Source organism: Mauremys reevesii, linkage group 13, assembly GCF_016161935.1.
Source record: "Mauremys reevesii isolate NIE-2019 linkage group 13, ASM1616193v1, whole genome shotgun sequence".
NCBI classification, from domain to species: Eukaryota; Metazoa; Chordata; order Testudines; family Geoemydidae; genus Mauremys; species Mauremys reevesii.
Genome location: NC_052635.1, coordinates 7,686,126 through 7,711,934, shown reverse-complemented (window position 1 = coordinate 7,711,934; position 25,809 = coordinate 7,686,126). Strand labels below are relative to the sequence as shown.

Sequence of the window (25,809 nt, the reverse complement as noted above, 5' to 3'; positions counted from 1 at the left end):
TGAATTGGTAGTGGCTGTTGAAAGACAAAGCAAGTGATTTAAAGGACAGTGAAAAGTTGACTCTGTAGTTGCTGGAAGGAATAGCAGTTGAACTTTGTAAAAATGCTAAAGAGAAAAGTTTTTGGTGTCTTTGACATGTTTGTAAATATATTCAGGCAAAGAAATTATTAGATTGCAATCACTTGGCTATGAACAATTTTGTTGAATTAGTTAAAGAATGTATACAGTGCTATGTAATTAATATTGTATTAGGCTCTAAGGGCACTGTAAGTGGTGATGTTTTCTTTCAGTGTTTAAAAGCAAAAGTTAAAAGCAAAAAGCAAGCCAGAAAGCATCAGTGTTAATGCAAATTATCTAACTGATAAGGTAGAAGCTGCTGTAACCTGGGCTGCCTATAAAACACATACAAGAAAATATGGGGTAATTCCCCTGTTTTGCCTAAAATCAACAAGAGAATCTGTATATTTTAAGTAATTGACTGCCCAGAAGGGGTAGACTTCTGTTTTTGTCTTTCAGATAATCAAAGAAAACTAATGCCAGCTGAACAGCATTCAATGTACCATGCATTTACTGACTGAGTAAAAATTATGTTTTGTGTTCTATGTTCTGTCTTGTGGTGTTTGTCTCATGGCCAGAATTGTTGTTTAATATTTTCATGGGATGGTCTGATTTAAACTCTAGCGGAAGTGTTGGATTGAAATGTGGATACTTGTTTTGTTCGACTTAGAATACAAAGTGTTTGGATACATCAGAAAAATGTGATATACTAAAGTCTAGTACATTTTCTTGGGTGGGAGAAAGAAACTACATTGGCCAAATCTTTTAATTACAAATTGTTGTTAAAATTTGCATACTGCCGGTCTTTGGAAGCAAAGACACATGAAAAGTTAACCCACTCCCCATATTTTACGTGGGATCTTCTGGTTACCTCAGATTTCAGAGGGCTGGGGATGGTAGGAAGCTATTGCTGTTGTTAAATGTACCACTCACAAGACCCCTCATGATGAAGTTACCCGTGGAAATGCTTTGGCAGACTCTGCAGCCAAAGCAGCGACCCTTTCCGTACCTCAGGCTGAACATACTTGTGTCCTAATTAAGCAGCCTTCACTAGCCTCCCTTGAGGATCTGGCTAAGATCCAGGAGGCTGCATCAAGAACCTAGAAAAACTCTTGGAGTGCTGATGGATGCATTTTCCATACTGATCATCTTTGGTGTGCCCCGGATGGTCACCTGGTGGCACCGAAGATGTTACTGCCCTATCTTGCTCACATATACTATGGAATGGCACACGTGAGCAAAGGGGGGATGGTTGCTGCAGTTAGCATAGATTGGTGTGCACCGAGTTTCCCTTCTGTAGCACATTCCTACTGTCAACACTGTGTGATTTGTCAACAGCACAACATTGGTAAAGCTGTTAAAGCTAAGCGGGCAGCCCACACTCCTCCTTGGGGACCTTTTGTAAATATTCAGATTGATTTTATTCAAATGTCTAAATGTTGTAGTTATGAATATGTATTAGTTTTAGTTGATGTATTTACCAATTGGGTTGAAGCTTTTCCTTGCAGGAAAGCAGATGCCAGGACTGTTGTGAAATTTTGCTTAAAGATTTTGTACCACGTTTTGGCATCCCTGTGAGTATCAACAGTGATCGTGGAACTGATTTTACTGGACAGATGGTAAAGGAGTTATGTGCAGCTTTGCAGATCCAACACAACCTTCACTGCCCTCACCTGGGACAGTGGAACGCCAGAACGGGATTTTAAAAAATAAACTGGCCAAGATTTGTGCTGAGACAAACTTAAAGTGGCCAGATGCCCTTCCTTTGGCACTGATGAGTATGAGAGCCATTCCCAATCGAAAGACTGGACTCAGCTCTCATGAGATTTTGACAGGACGCCCAATGCGACTACCAACTGCACCTCCACTAACCCTAGCTCAGATGGACATTCATTTGATGGATAACATAATGCTTAAGTATTGTCAGGCACTAATGAAATGTGTTAAGTCTTTTTATACACAGGTGAAGGAAGCACTACCGAAGGATCCTGTGCAACCTTGCCACTCGTTGGAACCAGGAGACTGGGTCTACATAAAGATCCATCAACGAAAGACTGCTTTGGCTCCATTCTGGAAAGGCCCTTAAGTCCTGCTGACTACCAACACTGCTGTGAAGTGTCAAAGACTACCTGCCTGGACCCATGCATTGCACTGCAAAAGACCCCTCCACCTCGGGAGGACACTCCTACTGATGATCAGCGTACTCCTTCTTCTAGCCCTGCTGTACCTTCTGGACAGCAGGAAAAAGGACAAGGTGACGTGCTCGTAACTTCTCCCTTGTCCACTAACAAATCTACTATGCCTTTAAACTTTTCTAGAAGAAGCAAAACCATTACATGGTGATGTCTGGTAATCTCCCCTGTAGGATGCTGAACCACGACTGCTTCGGGAAAGAAGAAGAAACACCCACTCCACTGACATTGCCAAAGTCCAGGAATTCCTGACCAGAAAGGGCATTGAGAACTGACCCTGGTGAAGAAACAAAGAATTACACACTGGCAGGAAAAAAGAAAAATTTGTGGGACCCATGCTTGGGAATGTGGTGTTGATTGGATTTTGGGGGTTATTCTACAGGCTGCGCCCTGTGTTTTGGATAAATCCTTCAGTATGTATTGCCCTCCCTAATTGGATTTTAAATGACATTGCCCTTATCCAGTTTTCAGATCACTTTTACATACCCAGATTGCTCACAAGGGGCTGCCATTAGATTAGCACAACAGAGGGCCTGTGTTATTTCCTCTGGAAAGAAAGAGAATTGACCAAATCCCTGTGGGCTAGGGGCCAATAGTACAGCAGCCATTTGGAATATTCTTAAAAGCCAAGAATATGATAAGAAATTGGGCCAACTAGAAAAGGCCACCAACCTTATTCTTGAAGCTCAGCTATCTTAAGTACAGGCTGGAGCTGGTGAGTTACATGTCATTTCCACCCTATGACCCAGAAGTTACTGACAGAGATGGTATTGAATATCACTGAGGCTGGGAAGGCATTGCAGTGGGATCTAGTATGTTTAGAAACTCAGGATTTCCCGAATGACCAGCTGATGGCCATTCCGAGGGATCTTGAGCACCGGACTTGGCCCACTGCCCTTACAGACACATCAGGAATACCATCTGATCTGTGGTCATGAAGACATACTTGGACACAAAGCATGATTAGCATGAACATGAAAGGTACTTGGACACTTTCTGGATGGAAGTGTGGACATTTACAGTGCTCCTTCCACGCATATGGACCGGTTGGGGGGGGTGGGCTCCCACATACCGAATCCTGCCGGGTCCATGAGGAGGATGCATGTGGGACTGAATTATTTACCGAGACATCTGGGAAATTAGACCACCTGGTATACCTAACTGATTTATAGACAGTACCCCTAGAATAACACCTGACATTTTGGATAAGGATAGAGAGTCAATGGACATTTTGGCCATTAGAACCACCACAGCTCAGTGTATCTATACACTGGAGCCAGGGGAAGTTGTCACTGTTTATGACAATATTTGCTGAGAGGGTGGAGGTCAAAGGAACTACCCTGACAGGACGCCCACTTTTTCAAGCTAATGATAGCTGTGTGTATGTTACAGCCACCACATTGCAAGATATACATATTAATCTTACCACTGCTGCAGGCAATCATATCATTTACTGGCCTGCAGATAGAATGTTGCAAGTAGCTCTTAGATTTCAGTTATATTTTAATTGGATTAGAGTAGTGCCTGATCGGTTTTAAAATTTGCTTTCATTGTTACCAGAGGTTCAAAGAATCTCTGAATTGCAAGGGCAAATTCACATGCTTCAGAATCTATGTCAAGCTGAAAAGAATGCCTTTCATACAGCTTATAGAGTGTCTACTTTGTGTACTAAGTATGATGTCTTGTGCTTTGTAATCAAAATTGTACAACAGCCCCATTATATTATTCCTATGGGAATGTTATTGTTTGTAGTGTTGTTAGTTAGCTTAGGATTATGTTATTGTTGTTGTTGTTGTAAAAAAAAACGTAATAATAGCAATACCTTTCATGTTCTTGCTAATCATGCTTTGTCATTACATCCAATCAAAACCCCTAAGGTTGAAACATCTGATGTAGAATCTGAAATCCACGAATTAATGCAAATAGAGATTTGAAAATATTTGTTGTACTAGAAGTACAAAAGGGGGGAGTGTGGAAGCAGGGAAAGAATTAATAAGGATTTGAAGGGGATCTTAATGCATGTCAGTTAGTTAGCAAGAGTTAGCCCAGCTGTAACCCTAATGACGTGAGACTTCTAGAAGCAAGGATAGTGTGAGACATAGGGAAAGAACTGTGTACAAAGTTATTACGACCTTGTAACTGATAACCAAATATGCAGGCTTGCTTTTCTTAGGAGTGAGACAAACAAGATAGCAGAATGGTTTATGTATAAACAAAATGTAGTTGTTGCTCTCTATTGTCTGTATTATTGCTAGTTATTGTCTGTAACAAAAGTATAAAGGCTTGCTGTAATTGTTTACCAGTTGAGAGACCTGTCCGGGACTGGGTGACCCTGTGTCCTATGGCCCTCTCTCCCTCCATTGTAATTACTGGAGAAATAATAAAGTATTTGATTTTGCTGCACCCAAACGAAAAAGCGAGAACTAAGTTTTTCTCCGACACTACTTAACCCCCTAAAATCACTGCCCATCTTGCAGTGCAGCTCATTTCACTCACATTACCCCAGGAAGATCCAGGGTCCATCCAGACTATATCTTATGAGTCAACCTATACCTGGCCCCGCAGTCCATACTTCTAAACTGGCCCTTTCTCACACTTGGGGTCTTACTATAGGTAATAGAACAGCTCTAATAATTAAGGACGCCCACATGAGTCGTGGTTTGCTACACTGCATCACATGATGAGCTCCCTTTCTACATATTTGATTGCAACTTAAAATAAATGCCTACCACATAGTTTGTGATTGGTTATAGAAGTCATAGTCTTACTTAGAGCTTTTCTCAGGGCCTCCTTGACCTCTTTGTTTCTCAAGCTGTAGATGAGGGGGTTGGCCAATGGAGTCAGGACAGTGTAGAAGACAGAGAACACTTTGTTCAGGTCTCGCAGGGCAGCGGTGTCTGGGAGCATGTACAGAATGATTAGGGTCCCATAGAAAATTGTGACCATGATGAGGTGAGAGGAGCAGGTGGAAAAAGCCTTTTGCCTCCCCGTGATGGACGGGATTCTCAGGATGGTGCTGATGATACACACGTAAGATGTCAAGGTTAAGAGAAATGGAAGAAGAATCATTATGAAGGAGAGAAGGAAGATCACAAGAACCATCTTGCTGGTGTCACTGCAGGACAATTTGAGCAATGCGATGTAATCACAAAAGAAATGGTCAATTTCATTGGGCCCACAGAAAATCATTTGTGACATCCAACATGCTGTGTTGGTACTGACTGTCAAGCCACTTAGCCAAGACCCAGCTGCTAGCTGGAGGGAAAACCGATCATTCATAAGGGCTGAATAATGCAGGGGTTTGCATATGGCTAAATACCGATCATATGACATCACTGCTAGGAGACAACATTCTGTAGCTACCAGACAAGCAAAGCAATGCAATTGTACAATACAGCCCCCAACAGAAATGGTTCTGTCTCCAGTCAGGAGACTGGCCAGCAACCTGGGCAGGACGGTGGAGGTGTAGCAGGTCTCCAAGCAGGACAAGTTCCCCAGGAAGAAGTACATAGGGGTGTGGAGGTGCTGATCAGCCACAACTAGCACAACAATGAGGATGTTCCCAGCCATGGTCACAATGTAGATCACTAGGAACAGCAGGAAGAGAAGAATCTGTAGTTCGAGGAGATTCCCAAATCCCAGGAGGATGAATTCTGTGACGCCTGTTTGATTTCCCCATTCGGTATCTTCCATGGGTTGTATCTACAGAAAATAACTCCCAATAATAAATAAGTGAATTCTGTCACTGTTTGATTTCCCTTACTCTGTTTCCCATGACCAGTCCCTAAAAGATAGTTAAACAAAACCTTTGCAACGTTATTAGATGAAGTTAGAAATTTAATACAGAGTCAATAATTTAAGCCTATAAAATTATAATTTAAACTCCGATTTTCCCGGTGATTACTAATGTTATTTTTGACCTGATACTCCAGACAGTGAACATGCATATCTTCATATCTCTGATGCTTGAGGCATCTGATGTCACCTTAAAAGTAACTTGACATTTCATTAGCCACAAACCTTGTTAATACAACCAATGCAATCTCCATTTCTTCCAACTTGAACTCTGGTCTCTTTTGTGGGCTAGAACCCACTTCATCAGATCTGATAAATGCCTGAGAGCTTAGGCCTAAATACATTTGTTAGTCTCTAAGTTGCCACAAGGACTCCTCTTTTTTTTTTTGATGATGCAGACTAACACAGCTACCACTAAAACCTGTTCTATATCAGTAGAATTTCAATAACTTTCAAGAGCTACACAGATTTAAATCAGATGGGGATCTGACCCATTGACTGCATTGGCATTGAATGTCTGGCCCAGTGCATTCAAAAAATGAGACAGTCAAGATTTAAACCATTCTTTACAGCGGAAGATACCTCTCTCACATCTACTTAGTCTTCTTCTATAAGATTTCCTGACTTTCCAATTCCTCATTCAGCCTACAAGTAAAATATATATAATAGTATAGTTGTGAAGCTAAAAAAAAGTATAAAAATGTCTCTGTTATTCTTCCTAAAGGTCAAGCTACTTATGTTTGAATCCCACCCTTCTAGTTGAATACTTCTGAATTTCTAAACAATTTTCTAAGAGCACTCACCTAGGATATATGGGACCATGGATCTAGAGGCCGGCTTCTTCCTCACAGTGTTCTCAGATCTGTTAATCTGGATGGTATATTCTGCCTTGTGGTTTTTTAAGAATGCGCAAAAGACTTTCTCGATTCAATATTTATCTGGGATAAATTATCCTTTCTGTGAGAGGGTGAGATCTCCCTGGGCATTTCTGCTACTGGGAATTTTAAACAGGTGGGAAGGGACCATTTATGAGAAACCCATCAAAGAGTCTACAAACAACAAGTTTAATGATGTACATCTAACCTCAAAGGAAAACTCTTGACTTCAGTCTCTTCACAGATTTGATGAGATACACACCATTGTCCGGTCTATGCAATTTACCTGTCCCCCATCAACAAAGTTTCTGAGCACCCCACAATATTGAAAGTATTTATCCTCTTAGCTGCTGTGAGAGGTAGCGAAGAGCATTATCCTCAGTTTAAACACAGAGAATTCAGGTAGAAAGAGAAAAAGGGCAGATTTACAAAGGTATTAGGCACCGACAGATGGACATTGGTATCTCAGGGGATTTACAAAAGTGTGTAAGTGAGTTAGGTGCCTAAGTCACATTGACTTCCAATGAGTGTTATGGGACAAATATTTAAAGATATTTGGGCATCTACAGATGCAAATAGGCATCTAGTGGGATTTTCAAAAGGCCTAGGCACTTAATGTGCAGTGAATCTCAAACCCTCTGCTGCCCCTAGAGTATAGCCACCCCTTCCCCATCTGCCACCCACTGCTGCGTGGGAGGGATAGCTTAGCAATTTGAGCATTGGCCTGCTAAACTCTGGGTTGTGAGCTCAATCCTTGAGTGAGCCATTTAGGGAACTGGGGTAAAAATCTGTCTGGGGATTGGTCCTGCTTTGAGCAGGGGGTTGGACTAGATGACCTCCTAAAGTCACTTCCAACCCTGATATTCTATGATTCTATGCTGCCACACCCCAACACACTGCTGGCCCTAGCTGTCACTTGCCTACCTCTCACCCTCTGCTGCCCCAGTGTCCGTTATGCAGTACAGCCACCCTTTCCGCACCCAATCCCTCTTCTACTCCCAGTTCCCATTACACAGTACAGCTGCCTCTTCATCACCCCTCACTGTCTCCAGGAACCAGCTGACATCTGGACACATTTGCCCCTATTTATGATAGTCCTCTAAAGCAGAGAGTGGCAAATTAACGGACATGCACCATTGCTGTATGAGAAGAAAGAAGATTCCTCTCTGTAGCAAGAAAAGTGGCAACCGTAAAGTCTTGGACAAATCATCCAGAGAAAGAGATCAATCTGGTGTTGCTGAAAGCGTTAGCCATGCGTTTGGGGATGGTGACAGAGAAGTAACAAGGGTCTAAGAAGGATCAGTTAACAAGGAAGAAGTACACTGGGGTGTGAAGATGATGTTCAAGGGCTAGGCCCATGATGATAAGAATATTTCTCATCTCAGCTGACAGGTAAACCACTAGAAAGGCCATGAAATGTAAAATAAGCAGCTCTCAATATACAGGGAATCCCAGCAGAATGAACTCGGTCATTGAGGTTTGACTAGACATTTCCCGCATTGGATACAGTCTGTGGAGGGATGATGTGGGAAGGAAAGAAGGAAACAAACTGCTTATATTTATTATGCACCAGAAAAAGAGAAAAGGACATGATACATTCCAGGTGTAATGTCCTAGATAATCACATGGACATAGAATGGAGCAAGGGAAATGACTCTTGTTCAACTGAAAACCTTGACCCTACCTTCACTGCAGTCTCTGTACTGCTCGACCACAAATATATAATTAGAGGGTAACCTGATTGTCATCTCTACCCTGTTTTAGCTTTCTAGGAAGCAACTAATGAATCTATTTATTGAAAAACAAATGTACAAAGATTAGAAGAATGTTCACAACATTTCAAAGGTATTATAATTCCATTAATTTCATGAGGAACTCAAAGGCAATATAATTTCATAATGAAAACAAGATGGCTGACACAAAGGGGAGACTTTTACTGAAATAATCCAATTACTTGACTGAAGACTGTGTCCTGAACCTGAAAACCTGATGGAAGGGGTGACATCAGAGACTCCAGCTTACAATTCACCTGTCCGAAAGTTTCAGAGAGGTAGCCGTGTTAGTCTGGTTCTGTAAAAGCAGCAAAGAATCCTGTGGCACCTTATAGACTAACAGACGTTTTGCAGCATGAGCTTTCGTGGGTGAATGCCCACTTCGTCGGATGTCCGAAAGGTAAGTCTACCTTCATCTCTACCTGAAATGAAAGCAAAAAGGGCTAGATTCGCAACAGGACTTAGGTGCCTAAATGCCAGAATCAGGTCCCACTGGTATTCAAGAAATCCTCACTCAACTGATGCTGAATCCTGTAGATACGAAACACACTTGGCATTAGCATTTTACAGTTGTCCATAGCCTTCAAAGAGACAGCAAAGGAGTCACTGTCCTTTCACATGGCCTGGCTTGCTGGGATTATCACACCATAGGAAGGGAACTGTGCAAAAACCTGTTCAGGAGAGTGTCTGTCATAGAGATATGATGGCTGATGAGTTGAGAACCTAGCATGAGTGCACTGCTCAGGAATGTGTGTGTTTTTGTAATACCAGCCCTGTTTTTGCCTGATGCTCTGAGCTTACAAGCGGACAGAGCCTAACTTCTGCTAACTTTGCTTCTTTGCTTTATTGCAGCAAAGCAGGACTACTACTTTAGTTCAGGCCTTAGGCCAAACACTGAGCCTCTGATACAAGGCCTTATGTCTCAGGCTCTCTTTCTACTACACTTATTATCATCTACATACAACATGTATCCTGCTGTCAGGACAGGACATTTCATTTTACATTCAGGTGTCTCATAATCTTGGGCAGTACGTTGTGGTCTATTGCAATCTATTTTTTGGTAACATCACCTATTTGTAGATCTTTTACAGTAATCTTGTGACCTTACTGGCACAGGGCTATTCCTATGCCATCCATTCATATCAACCATTCTTAAGCCTATGGTCCAGTCTGGCTCAGCTAAAATATTACAGGCCTCAGCCTGTGGGCCTTGTGTTCCACCCATGCTTTACTTATATACCTAATACACACTCATCACTCCAAAATACTTTTCAGTTTTTTACTGCTATAATCCTACAATTTAAATCTATTTAACATACATTGACAATAATATATGAAATAGCACATGAAATGAGCATAACACCAAATAACACAATGATAAAATGAACTACAGTCTGGTGACACTCAAGGGGAGATGTTAGAGGGCTTATTTCTTTACCCATTTACTTCCCTGGTTCTTCTTGCATAAACACAGAGCAACAATACCCAAAGTTCAAAGGTGCAAACAATTTAATGTTTATTGGGGTGAACTTTCAGCAAGAATGATTTCAAATTTCTTCCTCAGTGTCTCGCTTCTCAGCTCTGAAACCACCGAGCCTTGCCTGTGTCCCTGTTCCCACTCACTGTTCCCATTCCCCTCCGTAGCGAAACATGATTCCAATCCCCCCATTACTTCCTCATTGACTGCAGACTATATAGTAAAACTTGAGTTCTTAACCAATCATTTTACTGAAATTTAACTTACCAATTCTAACACATTTTAACATAATTATTTAACCAATTATATTCCACCACCTTAATTGGTTTACACTCAACAAAATTAATTATACAGCAGACAGAAACAATCACAGAAGCAGACAGAGATTATACAGACAAACAATAGGGAAGTGGGGACTACAGTGATAGAACAACAAAGAAATGAGGATTTTACACCCCAGCTATTGATAAGGGAGTTCTTTCCAGACAGGATGGTATCAAACAAAGTTTTTTTTAATTTATTTAGGCTCTTCCCTTTCTCTGGAGGTGATAGATCAGATCACCTTTCTAACAGCCCCAGATTCCCTTATTTCAATGTGGCTGGTTTGGGATGTGAGGATGTAACCATTTGCTTTCCAGTTTATGGCTGCTCCCACTGCTTAGCCAAAGGCCTTAGCTTAAGATCAGGTCCTCAGACTGTCACAGTGAGAGAAGGCCCTTACACAGGCAGACAATGATTTTGATTCTTTCTTTTATACCTCTATAACTAGCTAAGTGATAAACATGTACCTAAATTCATAATATATAGGCCTTTAGAGACAGGCATGAATATCTATATCCTAACAGTAGATATTACAGTTGTGGGATAAAATTCAAAGCCATATGATCAGTTAATTTAACATGCCCTGTTGGCTTACCCCTCTGCACTCTGCCCCCTAAACCATCATCTCTACAGGTTTGTGTGTGTGGAAGTTGAGACTTTTAAGGGTGTCTAGAGATAAAAAATCCCATTGAACTTCCTTTGAAACAACCCATTCACCTACCTTTCAGAAATTCCAGTTACAACCTATATTCGTATGCCTAGTATATGGACCACTCACCTGAATAAGTAATATTCAAATAACAAGTGACAATCTCATATAACAATCATTTCAAATTTTATTTTACCTTAAAAACATTAACTTGAACTATATGAATTTTAGGAAGGCTGTGAAAGGAAAGCAACAAAAATGATGAAAGGTTTAGAAAACCTGATGTGTGAGGAAAGGTTAAAAAAACACTAGGCATATTTAGTATTGAGAAAAAAGACTGAAGGGGGAATCTGATAACTGTCCACAAATATGTTAAGGTCTGGTCTGAAAAGGAGAGTGATCAATTGTTCTCCATGTGCACAGAAGGTAGGTCAAAAAGGAACCAGCTTAATCTGCAGCAAGGGATTTAGGTTAGATAGAAGAAAAAAATTCTATCTATGATAGTTAAGGTCTGGAACAACCTTCCAACAGAGGTTGTGGAATCCCAGTCACTGGAGATTTTTAACAACAGACTGGTCAACACATCTCAGGGATGGTCTAGGTTTACTTGTTCCTGCCTCAGTGCGGGTGGTTGGACGAGATGGCCTCTCAAGGTCCCTTCCAACCCTACATTTCCATGATTCTTGCAAAAGCCACACATTTACACAGAGCTTTTCTCAGGGCCTCCTTGACCTCTTTGTTTCGCAGGCTGTAGATGAGGGGGTTGAGCAGAGGTGTAATGACAGTGTAGAAGACAGAGAATACTTTATTCAGGTTTCTCAATGTATCAGTTTTTGGTAGCATATAGGCAATGATTAGTGTCCCATAGTAAATGGAAACAACGCTGAGGTGTGAAGAGCAGGTGGAAAATGCCTTTTGCTTCCCAGTGGTGGAAGGGATTCTGAGGATAGTGATGATGATGCAAATGTAGGATGTCAGAGTTAAAATGAACGGAATCACTGAGAATACTGAAGAGCATATGAAAGCAACCACCTTCAGCACATGGAGATCACTGCAGGAGAGTTTTATTACTGGGATGAAATCACAAAAGAAACTGTTTATTTCTGTGGGACCACAAAAAGTTAACTGTGACATCAATATTATTACTATGATCATAGCCAGGAACCCACTCATCCAAGATCCAACTGTTAGCTGGAGGCAGAACCTATCATTCATGAGGGCTGCATAATGAAGTGGTTTGCATATCGCTAAATACCGATCATATGACATCATGGATAAGAGGAAACATTCTGTACCCACCAGAGCACCAAAGAAATAAAATTGTATGATGCAGCTGCTAACAGGAATGGTTCTGTCCCCAGACAGGAGACTGGCCAGCATTTTAGGCAGGACAGTGGAGCTGTAGCAGGTCTCTAAACAAGACAAGTTCCCAAGGAAAAAGTACATGGGGGTATGAAGGTGCTGATCAGCCACAACTAGTGCTGCGATGAGGATGTTCCCGGCCATGGTCACAATGTAGATCACTAGAAACACCAGGAATAAAAGGCTCTGCAGTTCAGGGAGATTCTCGAATCCCAGAAGGATGAGTTCCGTCACTGATTGATTTCCTCTGTCTCTGTTTTCCATGAACAGTCCCTACAGAAAATTAAACAAAACCTCTACAATTGTACTTGATGAAATTAGAAAATTAATACAGAGTCAATCATTATAATTTATAAAGATAATGTAAACTCCCTTTTTCCTGCTGATTACTGGTGGTATGTTTCAGCTGATACTTGAGACAATGGACATGCATGTTTTTGGTATTGCTGATGCTTGCGGCATCTGATGGTAGCTTAAAAGTGACTTGATGTTTCATTAGCCACAAACCTGGTTGATACAACTGGGGCAAACTCCATTTCTTCCAACTCTAATTCTGATCTCATTGGTATCATGCAGACACCATGTTTTCCCAACTATTCCCGTCCTTGTTTGGAAAGAATCCAAATCCCTTCTGAGTTACTGAAAACTGACAGACAACTTTCTTTCTTAAGCAACCTGGGCCTGATTTTCAAAGTTATTTAGGTAGCTGCCTAGGACTGGAGTCACACCAAGATTCAGCTGCCTAACTGCCACTTAACACACCTAAATCCCAGAATCAGGCCCCACTAGAATTCACAAAATTGCCATTCAGAAGCTCCCCAAACCCAAAGATGCCTAACCTTGTTCAGCGCCTAAATTTTGGTTGTAAAAGTCCCCCAGGTGCCTACATTTCTGCCCCACACCAGACCAGACGAACCCAGTGGTTTTCTAGGCACCTAAAATTTGGGCACACTCAACATATCAACAAGCCTTTGTGATTCTAGCCCTTTAGTGGAGCTTTCAAAGCTAGATGAGCTTTCTTGTTCCCAGCCTACTAGGGACCTTTTGAAAATTGTACTATGCACATGCATGCATCTTAAGGAGCCCATAAACTCCTTTGAAAATCTGGCCCCATATCTTCAAACTGTTTTATATCAGCCGAGCTGCCATAACTTTCCAGAGCTACACTGGTTTACACCAGGTGGGAATCTGACCCCTGGGCTGCACTTGCATTGGATATCTGGCCCAGTGAATTGAAAAATGAGACAGTCAAGATTTAAGTCATTCTCTATAGTGGAAGATACCTCCCTCACTTCTACTTGGGCCTGGTCTACACTGGGGGGGTGGGTTTGAACTACGCAAATAGCGTAGCTGAACTCGAACTATCTTAGTTTGAACTACTCACCCGTCCTGACAGCGCGGGATCGAAGTCCGCGGCTCCCCCGTCGACTCCGCCACCGCCGTTCGCGGTGGTGGAGTTCCGGAGACGACGGGAGCGCGTTCGGAGTTCGATATATCGCGTCTAGATGAGACGCGATATATCGAACTCCGAGAAGTCGATCGGTACCCGCCGACCCGGGCGGGTAGTATGGACATACCCTTAGTCTACTTTTATAAGATTTCCTGACCTTCCAATTCCTCATTCAGCCTACAAGTAAAAATATATAATAGTATACCTGTGAAGCTAACAAAAGTATAAAAACATATCTATCATCCTTCTTAAATGTCAAGATTCTGATGTTTGAATCTCATACTTCTAGTTGAATACTTCTGAATCTGGAAACAGTTTCATTATAACTGAAGCTCACCATCTGGCATCAAGATGATATACACTTCAGCTGAGAAAAATGCTTTCTTACTGCCTTATTTTTCATTGAGCATGAGATTCTTCTCTGAGAGTCCTATGGACCAAGGAGATAAATCCCACTTGCTCACTTAGTCTGGGATTTTCAAAGAAGCATATGGGATTTAGGCAGAAAGGGTAAATTTTTCAAGAGTCTAATGGCCTGATTTTGAAAGCTATTTAGGCATCTAGTGGGATTTTCAAAAGCACGTATGTGCCTTAATGTGACTTGTTTCATAGTACTCCCAACTCAGAAAGACACAAAGGTGAGTTCTCCCATTAAATCCTCTAGCCCGCAGACATTCCAAATCTTCTGAAATAACTTGTCCAAAACCCTGTGTAAATTCCTGGTTGCCAGGTTGCTCTGAATATCATCACAGATTCTAACAGGTGAATTAAATGTAACTATGAATTGGGAAACCAAAAAGTTTTGTTGAACTTTTTGTGGTTTTGGGGGGGAGGGATAGCCTAGTGGTTTGAGCATTGGCCTGCTAAACCCAGGGTTGGGAATTCAATCCTTGAAGGGGCCACTTAGGGATCTCAGACAAAAATCAGTACTTGGTCCTGCTAGTGAAGGCAGGGGGCTGGACTCAATGACCTTTCCAGGTCCCTTCCACTTCTAGGAGATAGGTATATCTCCTATTATTGTTCTGTTCTGTGATGAAAAATGGCTTCCTGACTAAATGGAGAATATTGATTATCTTTGAAATTGCTAAAATTTCCTTTGAAAAATTAAAACAAACACCAATTTTTGCCAGCTTTCTAAAAATGTAAAATTATGTTTTGAGTTTATTGAGAACCACAAATATTCCTTTACTGGGTATTCATTATGTTTTGAAAAACAAACAAACAAGAAAAATTCAGGGAAAGGTGTAAAAAACAATATTCATTTCCTTTGACATTTCTGGTAGAAATTAAAATATTTTAACATGATCTAATGTTCAATATGTGAACTTCTTGCAAAAAGAGATGACCCCAAATCACAAAAAGAAACTATCTCAGGATTAAAATGTAAGAAACAGGACTTTTTCAGTGTCTATAACAAACCAATCTCAAGTCAAAACTTCTAGATCTTCCCGTGTATACTGGACTCCATCCCAGTAATGGATGTCAAAACCTCTTCATCTTGAATATTAGTTTTCCAGGCTCGCATCTTCCAAACATTTAAATTAAATTAACAAGAAGGCAGTGAGAGGAGATTCAATATTAACTCATGCTCCCTCAACTCTTTGTACATTTAGAGTGAGCTACATTCATCTATCACTACATACATCCAATATTCCCAGGTCAGCAAAGGATCTAAGTGAGAAACAGACAGAGTATATGAGAAGAAATAGAGAGAGAGAGAGAGAGAGAGAGAGAGAGGGAGAGTCTGTAATATACCTCAATAAACATAGCTGATAACCTTCTATGAGGGAAAATCCTGAAGTGGGGAGAGAATGAAGATGGAATGGTCTGTGTTTCATCTTCTCTGATGCTTCAAACCAGAAAACCACAAAGGGACTTAGACACCTAGTAAATCACTAGGATTCACAAAACCTGAATTTAGCATCCAGGCATCCTATAGAATGAATGGTGGGAGAGACAGGCACCTCAAAATGAGATTCACAAAAGCCAGCTCACTCAGCGGGGAGCCACTTAAGATGTCAAGGAGAGGTGTAGTCTGTCCCAAGCACTCTTAGGGAGTTTTATGCCTGAGTTTGTGATGGAGGGAAACACCAATCTGGGTTTAGCATTCTCAGCTGTGATCCCTCTGTAGGGTCAGGGGTTTCTTCTGACCAGAAGTTGCTCCCTCATAAGTTTTATCCTAGCAGTGAGAGCACTCACCTAGGATATACGGCACCATGGATCTAGAGGCTGGTTTGTTCTCCTGGTATTCTCAGATCTGCTGATTTGGATGGTATATTCTGCCTTGTGGTTTTTTAACAATGCGCAAAAGACTTTCTCGATTCAATATTTATCTGGGATAAATTATCCTTTCGGTGAGAGCGTGAGATCTCCCTGGGCATTTCTGCTGCTGGGAATTTTAAACAGGTGGGAAGGGACCATTTATGAGAAACCCATCAAAGAGTCTACAAACAACAAGTTTAACGATGGAGTACATCTAACCTCAAAGGAAAATCATGCAGACCGTAAAACTCTTGACTTCAGTCTCTTCACAAATTTGATGCGATACACACCATTCTCCTGTCTATGTCACCATTACCTGTCCTCTATCAACAAAATCTCTGAGCTGCTGTGAGAGGTAGAGAAGAGTATTATCCTCAATTTAAACACAGAGAATTCAGGTAGAAAGAGAAAAAGGGCAGATTTACAAAGATATTAGGCACCGACAGATGGACATTGGTATCTCGGGGGATTTACAAAAAGTGTGTAAGTGAGTTAGGTGCCTAAGTCACACTGACTTTCAATGAGTGCTATGGGAAAAATGTTTAAAGACATTTGGGCATCTACAGATGCAAATAGGCATTTAGTGAGGTTTTCAAAAGGCCTAGACACTTAATGTGCAGTGAATACCAAACCCTCTGCTGCCCCTACAGTATAACCACCCTTCCCCACCTGTCACCCTCTACTGCCCCTAGTGCCCATTATACAGTACAGCTGCCCTTTCCTCTCCCCTCACTGTCTCCAAGACCCAGCGGACATCTAGGCATATTTGCCCCTGTTCATGATAGCCCTCTAAGGCAGAGTGTTGGATATGGCAACATAGAAGACATATGCCATTGCTGTACGAGAAGAAAGAAGATTCCTCTCTATTGCAGCAAAAGTGGCAACTATATAGTTTTGTTCAGCACATCCAGAGAAATAGATCAATCTGGTGTTGATGAAATCATTAGCCATGGGTTTGGGGATGGTAACAGAGGAGTAACAAGGGTCTAAGAAGAATCAGTTAACCTGGAAGAAATACACTGGAGTGTAAAGATGGTGTTCAAGTGCTAGGCCCATGATGGTAAGAATATTTCTCATCTCAGCTGACAGGTAAACCACTAGAAAGGCCATGAAATGTAAAATCTGCAGCTCTCAATATACAGGGAATCCCAGCAGAATGAACTCGGTCACTGTGGTTTGACTAGACATTTCTCGTATTGGATACAGTCTGTGGAGGGATGATATTGGAAAGAAAGAAGAAGGAAACAAACTGCTTATACTTATTATGTACCAGAGAAAAAGCAAAGGACATGATACACTCTAGGTATAATGTCCTAGATAATCACATGGACATAGAATGGAGCAAGGGAAATGACTATTGTTCAGCTGAAAACCTTGACCCAACCTTCACTACAGTCTCTGTACTGCTCCACCACCACCTGTTTGTCATCTCTACGCTGTTTTAGCTTTCTAGAAAGCAACTAGTGAATCCATTTATTGAAAAGCAGATGTATAAAGATTAGAATAGTCCCAAAATTTTAAAGGTGTTATATTTCCTTTCATTTCATGTGGAACTCAAAGATGATACAATTTCACAATGAAAACAAGATGACTGACACAGAAGGGAGACCTTTACTGAAACAATTCAATTATTTAACTGAAGGCCATCTCCTGGGCCTGAAATCCTGATGGAAGGGCTGACATCAGAGACTCAAGGTTGCAATTTGCCTCTCTGCAAGGTAAGAGTACCTTTGTCTCTACCTGAAATGAAAGCAAGAAGGGCTAGATTCACAAAGGGACTTAAGTGCTTAAATGCCAGACGCAGGTTCCCACTGGCATTCAAGAAATTCCTGCTCAGCTACTGCTGAATCCTGTAGACACCAAACTCACTTGGCACTAGCATTTTACAGTTGTCCATAGTGTTAGGGGGCTTATTCCTTCACCCTCTCAGTTTTCTGGTCCTTCTTGCATGAACAGAGAGCAACAATACCCGAAGTCTGAAAGTGCAAACAATTTGATGTTTATTGGGGTGAACTTCCAGCAAGCATGATTCCAGTTTCCTTCCTTAGTGTCCCCCTTCCCAGATCTGACACCACAGAGGCTTGCATGTGTCCCTCTTCCTGTTCCCATCCCCTGTTCCCATTCCCCCCCTTAGCAAAACATATTCCCAATTCCCTCACCCCCAGTCCCTGTTCCCATTCCCCCTTTACTTTCAAATTGACTGCAGACTATATAGTAAAATTTAAGTTCTGCTCAGCAATACCTTAACCAATCATTTTACTGAAATTTAACTAACCAATCCTAACATACTGTCACATGGTTATTTAACCAATTATATCCCATCATCTTAATTGATTTACACCCGACAAAATTAATTATACAGCAGACCAAAACAATTACAAAACCAAACAAAAATTATACAGACAAACAATAGAAAAGTGAAGACTACAGGAATAAAACAATACAAAAATAAGAATTTCACATCCAAGCTATTAATAAGTGAGTTCTTGCCAAACATCTTCTAGGCTCTTCCCTTTCTCTGGAATATCAGGACAAAATTGTATTCCTAACAGCCCAATCGCCCCTTATTTCAATGTAACTAGTTTGAAATGTAAAAATGTAACCATACACTTCCTAGTTTATGGCTGGCCTCTGCTGCTTAGCTGAAGGCCTTAGCCTAAGAACCAGGCTTCAGACTCTCACAGTAAAAAAAGTCCCTTATACCAGCAGACAGTAATTTTAATTCTTTCTTTTATACTTCTATGACTAGCTAAGTAATTAGAATACACCTAAATTCTTAAAGTATAGGCCTTTGCAGACAGGCCTGACTATCTATATCCTAACACATAGCCTTCAAAGACACAGCAAAGGAGACATTGGCCTTTCACATAGCCTGACTTTCTGTGGTTGTCATACCATAGGCAGGGAACTGTGAAAAAACCCATTCGGGAGGGAGAAAGACACAGGTCTCTGCCAAAGAGAGATGATGGCTGATGAGTTGAGAACCTAGCATGGCTGCCCTTGGTGGACCACAGAGGGGGAACACAGGTGAGGTGTGTTATTCACAGAGAAGCCAATGGTTTAGATGGAAACTGAATCACCTACTTGGAGATTGTGTTTCTAGGTTAGATTTGGGCCTTCAGTCCCTCAAAGAAGCCAATTAGCTCAGATGGATTGGCTGAGGTGTGTGTGCTGTGGTTCCTTGTCCAGAACCTTGAGAAATGTCAACCACTCTTTTCTCAGGGGTCAGAAAGGGAACAGCTGCTGCAGGCTATTCACTTACTTAAAGAAGATCCCTAAAGATGAAGGGATCTACCTCATTCCCTGTGCCCTGAGCCAGCTACTTCCCATGTACACTAGCTCTCTGTAATAGTCCCATGTGACCGTGGTGTGAAATGAGATCTCATTTGCTGCCCATTTCCAAGTGTGGGACTGATAACAGGACATTTTCTTTATTCTTGGGATACCTTGGGACACTGTCTATTCTCAGTCCTTGCTTCTGCTTCTGCATAGCGTACAAGGAACATCCCTTCAGCTCAGGAAAGCAGGTATCAATAGCTCCTAAAAGAAACAGACCATGTGGAAATTCCCTGAGGAGCCACATATGAGGATATGATGCTCTGATTATCCCTAGTGAGTACGGGAATAGATTTTGGAGGAAATAACTCAACTGAAAGGCCTGGACTCATCCATGTTGTGAGTTTGTTTATTTCTGTGGAGTTACAGAAGGGGTGCATTTAACTCCCTTGCCCTATGGAGAAAAATGTGATTGACTCTGCCATATCCTGGCCTTGAACTCCATGAAACTGTATTTAATTTCATCTAAATGAAAGCTTCTCTACAAGCCAATCTTGATGGTCTTACATCTTCAGTTATAGGACAAGACGTGAACCAAACTCACATCCTCTTAGGAAGCCAAGAAGTTCCTGGTATCCAGCCTAGCCTCAGTTTCTCTCCATGACTCTGTCTCCCTCTTGCAGGGAAATCCTGGTGTTTTGAAAGCCCTCGCCCTGCTTGTGTATGTCTGGACAACAGCTACCATATTGCTCAATGATGTTTTTGATAGAGGGCCCAGCTGTAAAATCTTCTCTCTGCTCCGACTGGCTTTTCCCACTTGTCTGGAGCATCCAGATAGGCCACCTATGATTATACCTTCAACATGCATAAAACTCATGCCATGTCTAAGACTATAGTCCTACTCACATCCTCAAAAGTATTGTAGGGTCTGATGTGTCTTATCTTGAGGAGGTTCCAGTGTGTTCTTATTACCTGGGGGGGATGTTTGTACCATACTTGGAATTGTGGTGTTCCGGTACCACCCTTCTGGAATGCATTTGCTGGATTGTCCTGTGCCTAGCACTTCTCAGGAATGTGTGTGTTTTTTGCAATACCAGCCCCGTTCTTGCCAGGTTCTGTGAGCTTGCAAGGAGGCAGAGCCTGACTACTGCTAGCTTTGCCTTTGCTTTATATCAGCAAAGCAGGACTACTACTTTAATTCAGGCCTTAGGCCCCACACTGAGCCTCTGATACAAGGCCTTATGTCTCAGGGTCTCCTTCTACTACTCTTATTATCATCTACATACAACATGTATCCTGCTGTCAGGACAGGACATTTCATTTTACAATCAAGTGTCTCGTAATCTTGGGCAGTACATTGTGGTCTATCACAATCTGTTTTTCCATAACATCACCTATTGGCAGATCTTTTACAGTAATCTTGTGACCTTACTGGCATAGGGCTATTCCTATGTCATCCACCCGTATCAAGCATTGTTAAGCCTATTACCTAGTCTGGCTCAGCTAAAATCTTCTAGCCATGCTTTACTTATATACCTAATACACATTCATCACTCCGAAATACTTTGCAATATTATACTGCTGTAATCCTACAGTTTAAATCTAGTTAACATACATTGACTGTATATGAAATAGCATATGAATTAACTATAATACCAAATAACACAATGATAAAATGAACTACAGCCTATATTTGAATGAGAATAGGGCTCGACACTAAGGGCCAGAATTATAAAGATATTTAGGGGCTTAGTTGGAATTTCACAAGCACCTAGTTGCCTAAAACCTCTTGATTTCAGTGGTTGTTAGGCAACTAGGCACTATTGAGTATCCCACTGGGCACCTAAATACCTTTAAAATCTTTCCCTAAGGCTGAAAGTCTCCCTCATAGTCAGATATAAGGCCAAATCCTATTTGCTACATTAACGTCAATAGCCTCATAGGGTTCAGTTGGACAGCTCAGGGAAGGAGTCAATTCTTTGGTCTATAGTATACCGGAGCTCAGACTAGAAGATGATCACAATGACCCCTTCTGGCCTTAGAATCTGTGGGTGGATGGATGGATAGATAGATGGATAGATAGATAGATCAATATGATTTTTAAGCCAATGTGAATATTTTTCGGAGGAGACATTTTTGAACATTTGGTACTGGCAATGCTGCCTTATTTTCCAACAAGAAAAGATTTAATTTGATTTTTTGGGGGGGACCAGTCCTAGTTATCTAATTCTTGATTACAAGGCAGATTCCTCCTGTGTCCTTGTTTCTGAGCTCTGCAGGCCTCCAGGGAATAACAGCCCTGGTACATATCAGAGAAATTGCCTGGATAAATCTCCTTAGCAAGGCATCAGTGGCTCACTGTTAGGAAGGTTCGGCTTGGGTACCCACCATATCAAAAGCAGATCTTGTCTTAATATATTTCCATGATACCTGATGGTGATTCCAGAGCACTGGTAGGGTAGGAATTGCTTGCTATCATCAAAATTATTCACCAATTCTAAGCAGCTGCATTATGAGTCAGTCTCCCTTTCCTAGCCCCAAATCGTACCAGTAATCAGTAATTCTTTGGTTGCAGACTTAGGGGGGCAGGGAGATATAGGAATGCATGTATTTCAGTGTCCTATTTTCTTTATACCGTTTTATAGCATCTGAAACAATACCTGGTGTTTTAACTCAGGATTCTGGCAGGTAAGCTTCCTATCATGCAGCTGAACATGATTCTGATTTCTGCACTAGACAATGTAAATCTTGAATTTATTTCTCCACTGACATCCATATCTGTCTTTCTATCAATTTTCTTTTCGTGGGATAATTTACCATAATACATGTTGGTGTCCTGTTCTGTCTGATTCAAGAAGATGGTGCTGATTTATGTAAAAGTCAAAGCAGATTAGAGAGAGAGAGAATGATGGAAATGGATGAATTGCTGTTGCTTGAAAGGTATATACGTACAAAAATGGGTGGATTGTTACATAGATAGCTGCTTATAGGGTTGGGTAGATGGATGGAATGTGGGATGGATGGATGACAGAATAAGCTTTCCTTACAGTTAATTCCCTCCAACTTATAAAAAATCTGTTCCTCCCCACTTCTGCCTTCATATTTCATTATCTTTCTTTTTGATGCCTAGCACTGAGTGTACTGTTCCAGGTGTCCTGTGGAATCAGATAGAATCAGACTCCCACCTGTTTCTTTTGTTTATCTCATCAAAAACATCATTGGCTCTTTTGGACACCCTAAGTATGTCTATACTGGGGAAAAAATGTCCCATGGCAGCAAGCTTCAAAGATTCAGTCAAGTGACTCGAACTCACGGGGCTCAGGCTATGGGGCTGAAAATAGCAGTGCAGACATTCCCATTCAGGCTGGAGCCAGGCTCTGAGAACCTTTCACTTCACCGGGTTTTAAATCTGGTCCTCCAGCACAACCAGGCATGTCTACACTGCTACTTTTAGCCCAGTCGCATGAACGCAAATCAGTTGGCCTAGGCGCTGAGACTCGTCGTTAATGGGAGGTTTTTTTGCAATGTAGACATACTCCATATACCATTGTAAATACATGTCCATTGACTGTGCCAATATATTGTGGATTGATTTATAAGTAGGCTTGGAAGAATTAGAAATATATCAATAAAAATCAATAAATATTAATTTCACCATACACACAAAAACCAGCAAAAATATTTCCATTGAGAATAATCAAAATATGCAGCTAGGCAAAGTAAGAAAAATGGTACTTGAAAACTTAGTCAAGCTTCGATTTAAGGCTATTTACTTTGTATATTTTGAGGTGATATTGACAATTTACATTTTAACGGTTACAAACCTTTAATTTTTTTCAATCTCAATGTCATGTAACAAGTATTGTCTGTCCCCCCCATTCTGTGATCCCCTCCCAATAATTTCCTGCAAATGTGAAAATTTAAATAGATAAAATGCAAGGGGAAAATGCTTAAAACATAATGTTTTGGAATTTTTAAAATATAAATTGGTAATACTAATTGTTAAAAAATAACATTGATATTGCCTGGTGAAGTTATAAAAAAATAAAAATTGAATTCTGCCACATCTACAGATAAGGATTCTACTTCCAGTAATTGAGGGCATAATTTGAAAACAGCCCGACAAATTCTCCACCGATGTAAGCTGACAAAGTTTCATAGAAGATAAAAATATACAGAAGCAGAGAATTTGATCCAATGGGTTTCTCTTGCTGTAAATGAGGCTGAATCATTTTGAAGAGCAATTAGGTTTGGGAAAATGTCAATCAACTCCAGGACATAGCATGAACATTAAATATGCAAAATGTATCTAAATAAATTGAGAATAATTTGTCACTAATACTTTCTCCTTGTATCTGAATGACCTTAGAAAAGCACTATTCTATGCACTAGTTCTAGAATCCAGAATCTTTTCTGAAGAAGAATAAGCACATATATTGTTCACTTTTCTTCTTTTCTACCCTCACCCTGGTTTTATCTTGCATTTCTCTCCACACAGCAGGAAATGTCCAACCAAAGCACCGTGACCGAGTTCCTTCTCCTGAGATTCTCTGATGTTCGGGAGCTGCAGATTTTGCATTTTGTGGTGTTCCTGGTGATCTACCTGGCAGCCGTAATGGGCAATCTTCTCATCATCACAGCCGTAGCCATTGATCACCATCTTCACAGCCCCATGTACTTCTTCCTGGGCAACTTGTCCTTCCTAGATGTCTGCTACATCTCCGTCACCGTCCCCAAGTCCATGGTGAACTCCCTAACCAACACCAGACTGATCTCTTTTTCTGGCTGTGTTGCCCAAGTCTATTTTGGTATCTTCTTTGCCTTTTCAGAGTTGGTCCTTCTCGCAGCGATGGCATATGATCGCTACGTTGCAATCTGCCATCCTTTGCGTTACAGGGTCATTATGACCAGAGGGGCATGTGCACAGATGGCAGCTGGTTCCTGGATCAGCAGCTGTATCTATTCATTGCTCCACACTACTAATACCTTCCTATTACCTTTCTGTGGGTCCAATGTTGTTGATCAGTTCTTCTGTGATATCCCGCAGCTACTGAAAATCTCTTGTGCTGATACAAGTGCTAATGAAATAGTGGATATTCTATGTAGTGCTGTTGTGGGTTTATTTTTCTTAATTTCCATATTGGTGTCCTATATTCACATCCTTTCTGCTGTGCTGAGAATCCCCTCTGCAAAGGGCAGGTATAAAGCCTTCTCCACTTGTCTGCCACACCTAGTTGTGTTTTCGTTGTTTATCAGCACTGGCATATATACGTACCTAAGGCCGGGATCAGAATCTTCCCCGTATCAGGGCATGCTGGCTACTATGTTATATTCTGTAGTTACCCCAGTAATAAATCCACTCATTTACAGCCTGAGAAACAAGGAGATAAAAGAAGCTCTGGGCAAAATTTCAAGCCAGATATTTTTCACCAAGAGCCTTTTTACTTCTTAATATGTATATAGGTTACTATTCCCTCCCCACTCCAGGTTCTCATATTCATAAATGAATGGGGGGATTCCTTTTAGCTGCAGAGACACTCATAAATTCACTATTGCAGTGGTTTTCAAACAGTGGGTCGGGACCCTAAAGTGGGTTGTGATCCCAATTTAATGGGGTCACTAGGGCTGACTTAGACTTGCTGGGGCCCAGGGCTGAAGCCCAAGCTCCACCGCCCGAGGCTGCAGTAGAAGCCATGGGCAGAGGGGCTCAGGTTATAGGTCCCTGACTGGGGCTGAAACCCTTGGGCTTTGGCCCCCCTGCCCTGGGTGGAGGGGCTTGGGCAGGCTCAGGCTTCGTTCCCCTCTCTGGGGTTGTGTAGTAAATGTTGTCATAAGGGGGTTGTGGTGCAATGACGTTTTAGAATCTCTGCATTACAGGACAGTGCTAAAATACTATGATGGTGGGTGTATTATGAAAACTCATGTACTGCAGAACACAATTCTGAGAGTTTTCACTCCATGGTCAAATCAGTAATGTGTCTCTAAGCAGTGTTTAAACATGGTGCGTGGGACAGATATGGCAAGTCCCGGAATATCCCTGGGGGAAAAAAACGGACAGGATTATTTTTTAAAGACTTTGGAGTCCATTGTAATGAATGCAAAGTTTGTCTTATATTTGTATGTATCCTAGCTAGCAAGGAGATGGGATGTGAGCCCTGGGAAGGGTTATGAATGTCAAAGGACTCTAGTGAACAATGAGCCAGACAAAAATGGACTTTGGGACAAACAGTGTCAAGTGGTTTGCTGAGGGAATTTCTAGAGCAAGGTGAATACAAATTCCTATCTCTGCTTATGCAAAAACCCAGCCTTTTCAAGCTACAC

At 41.3% G+C, this 25,809-nt stretch overlaps 3 protein-coding genes across 3 annotated transcripts; 1 reads left to right on the top strand and 2 right to left on the bottom strand.

The window, feature by feature from the left end:
* Nucleotides 1-4,961: 4,961 nt before the first annotated feature.
* On the bottom strand, nt 4,962-5,942 carry LOC120379888 (olfactory receptor 10A4-like). Its single transcript, XM_039497403.1, has one exon. The coding sequence runs from the start codon at nt 5,940-5,942 to the stop codon at nt 4,962-4,964; it is 981 nt and encodes a 326-aa protein (XP_039353337.1).
* A 5,862-nt stretch (nt 5,943-11,804) lies between these two features.
* On the bottom strand, nt 11,805-12,764 carry LOC120379887 (olfactory receptor 11A1-like). Its single transcript, XM_039497401.1, has one exon. It carries the CDS (start codon nt 12,762-12,764, stop codon nt 11,805-11,807), a length of 960 nt encoding a protein of 319 aa, XP_039353335.1.
* An 11,228-nt stretch (nt 12,765-23,992) lies between these two features.
* Nucleotides 23,993-24,940, top strand: LOC120379886 (olfactory receptor 14C36-like). The gene has a single exon (XM_039497400.1). The coding sequence runs from the start codon at nt 23,993-23,995 to the stop codon at nt 24,938-24,940; it is 948 nt and encodes a 315-aa protein (XP_039353334.1).
* The last annotated feature ends 869 nt before the right edge of the window (nt 24,941-25,809 follow it).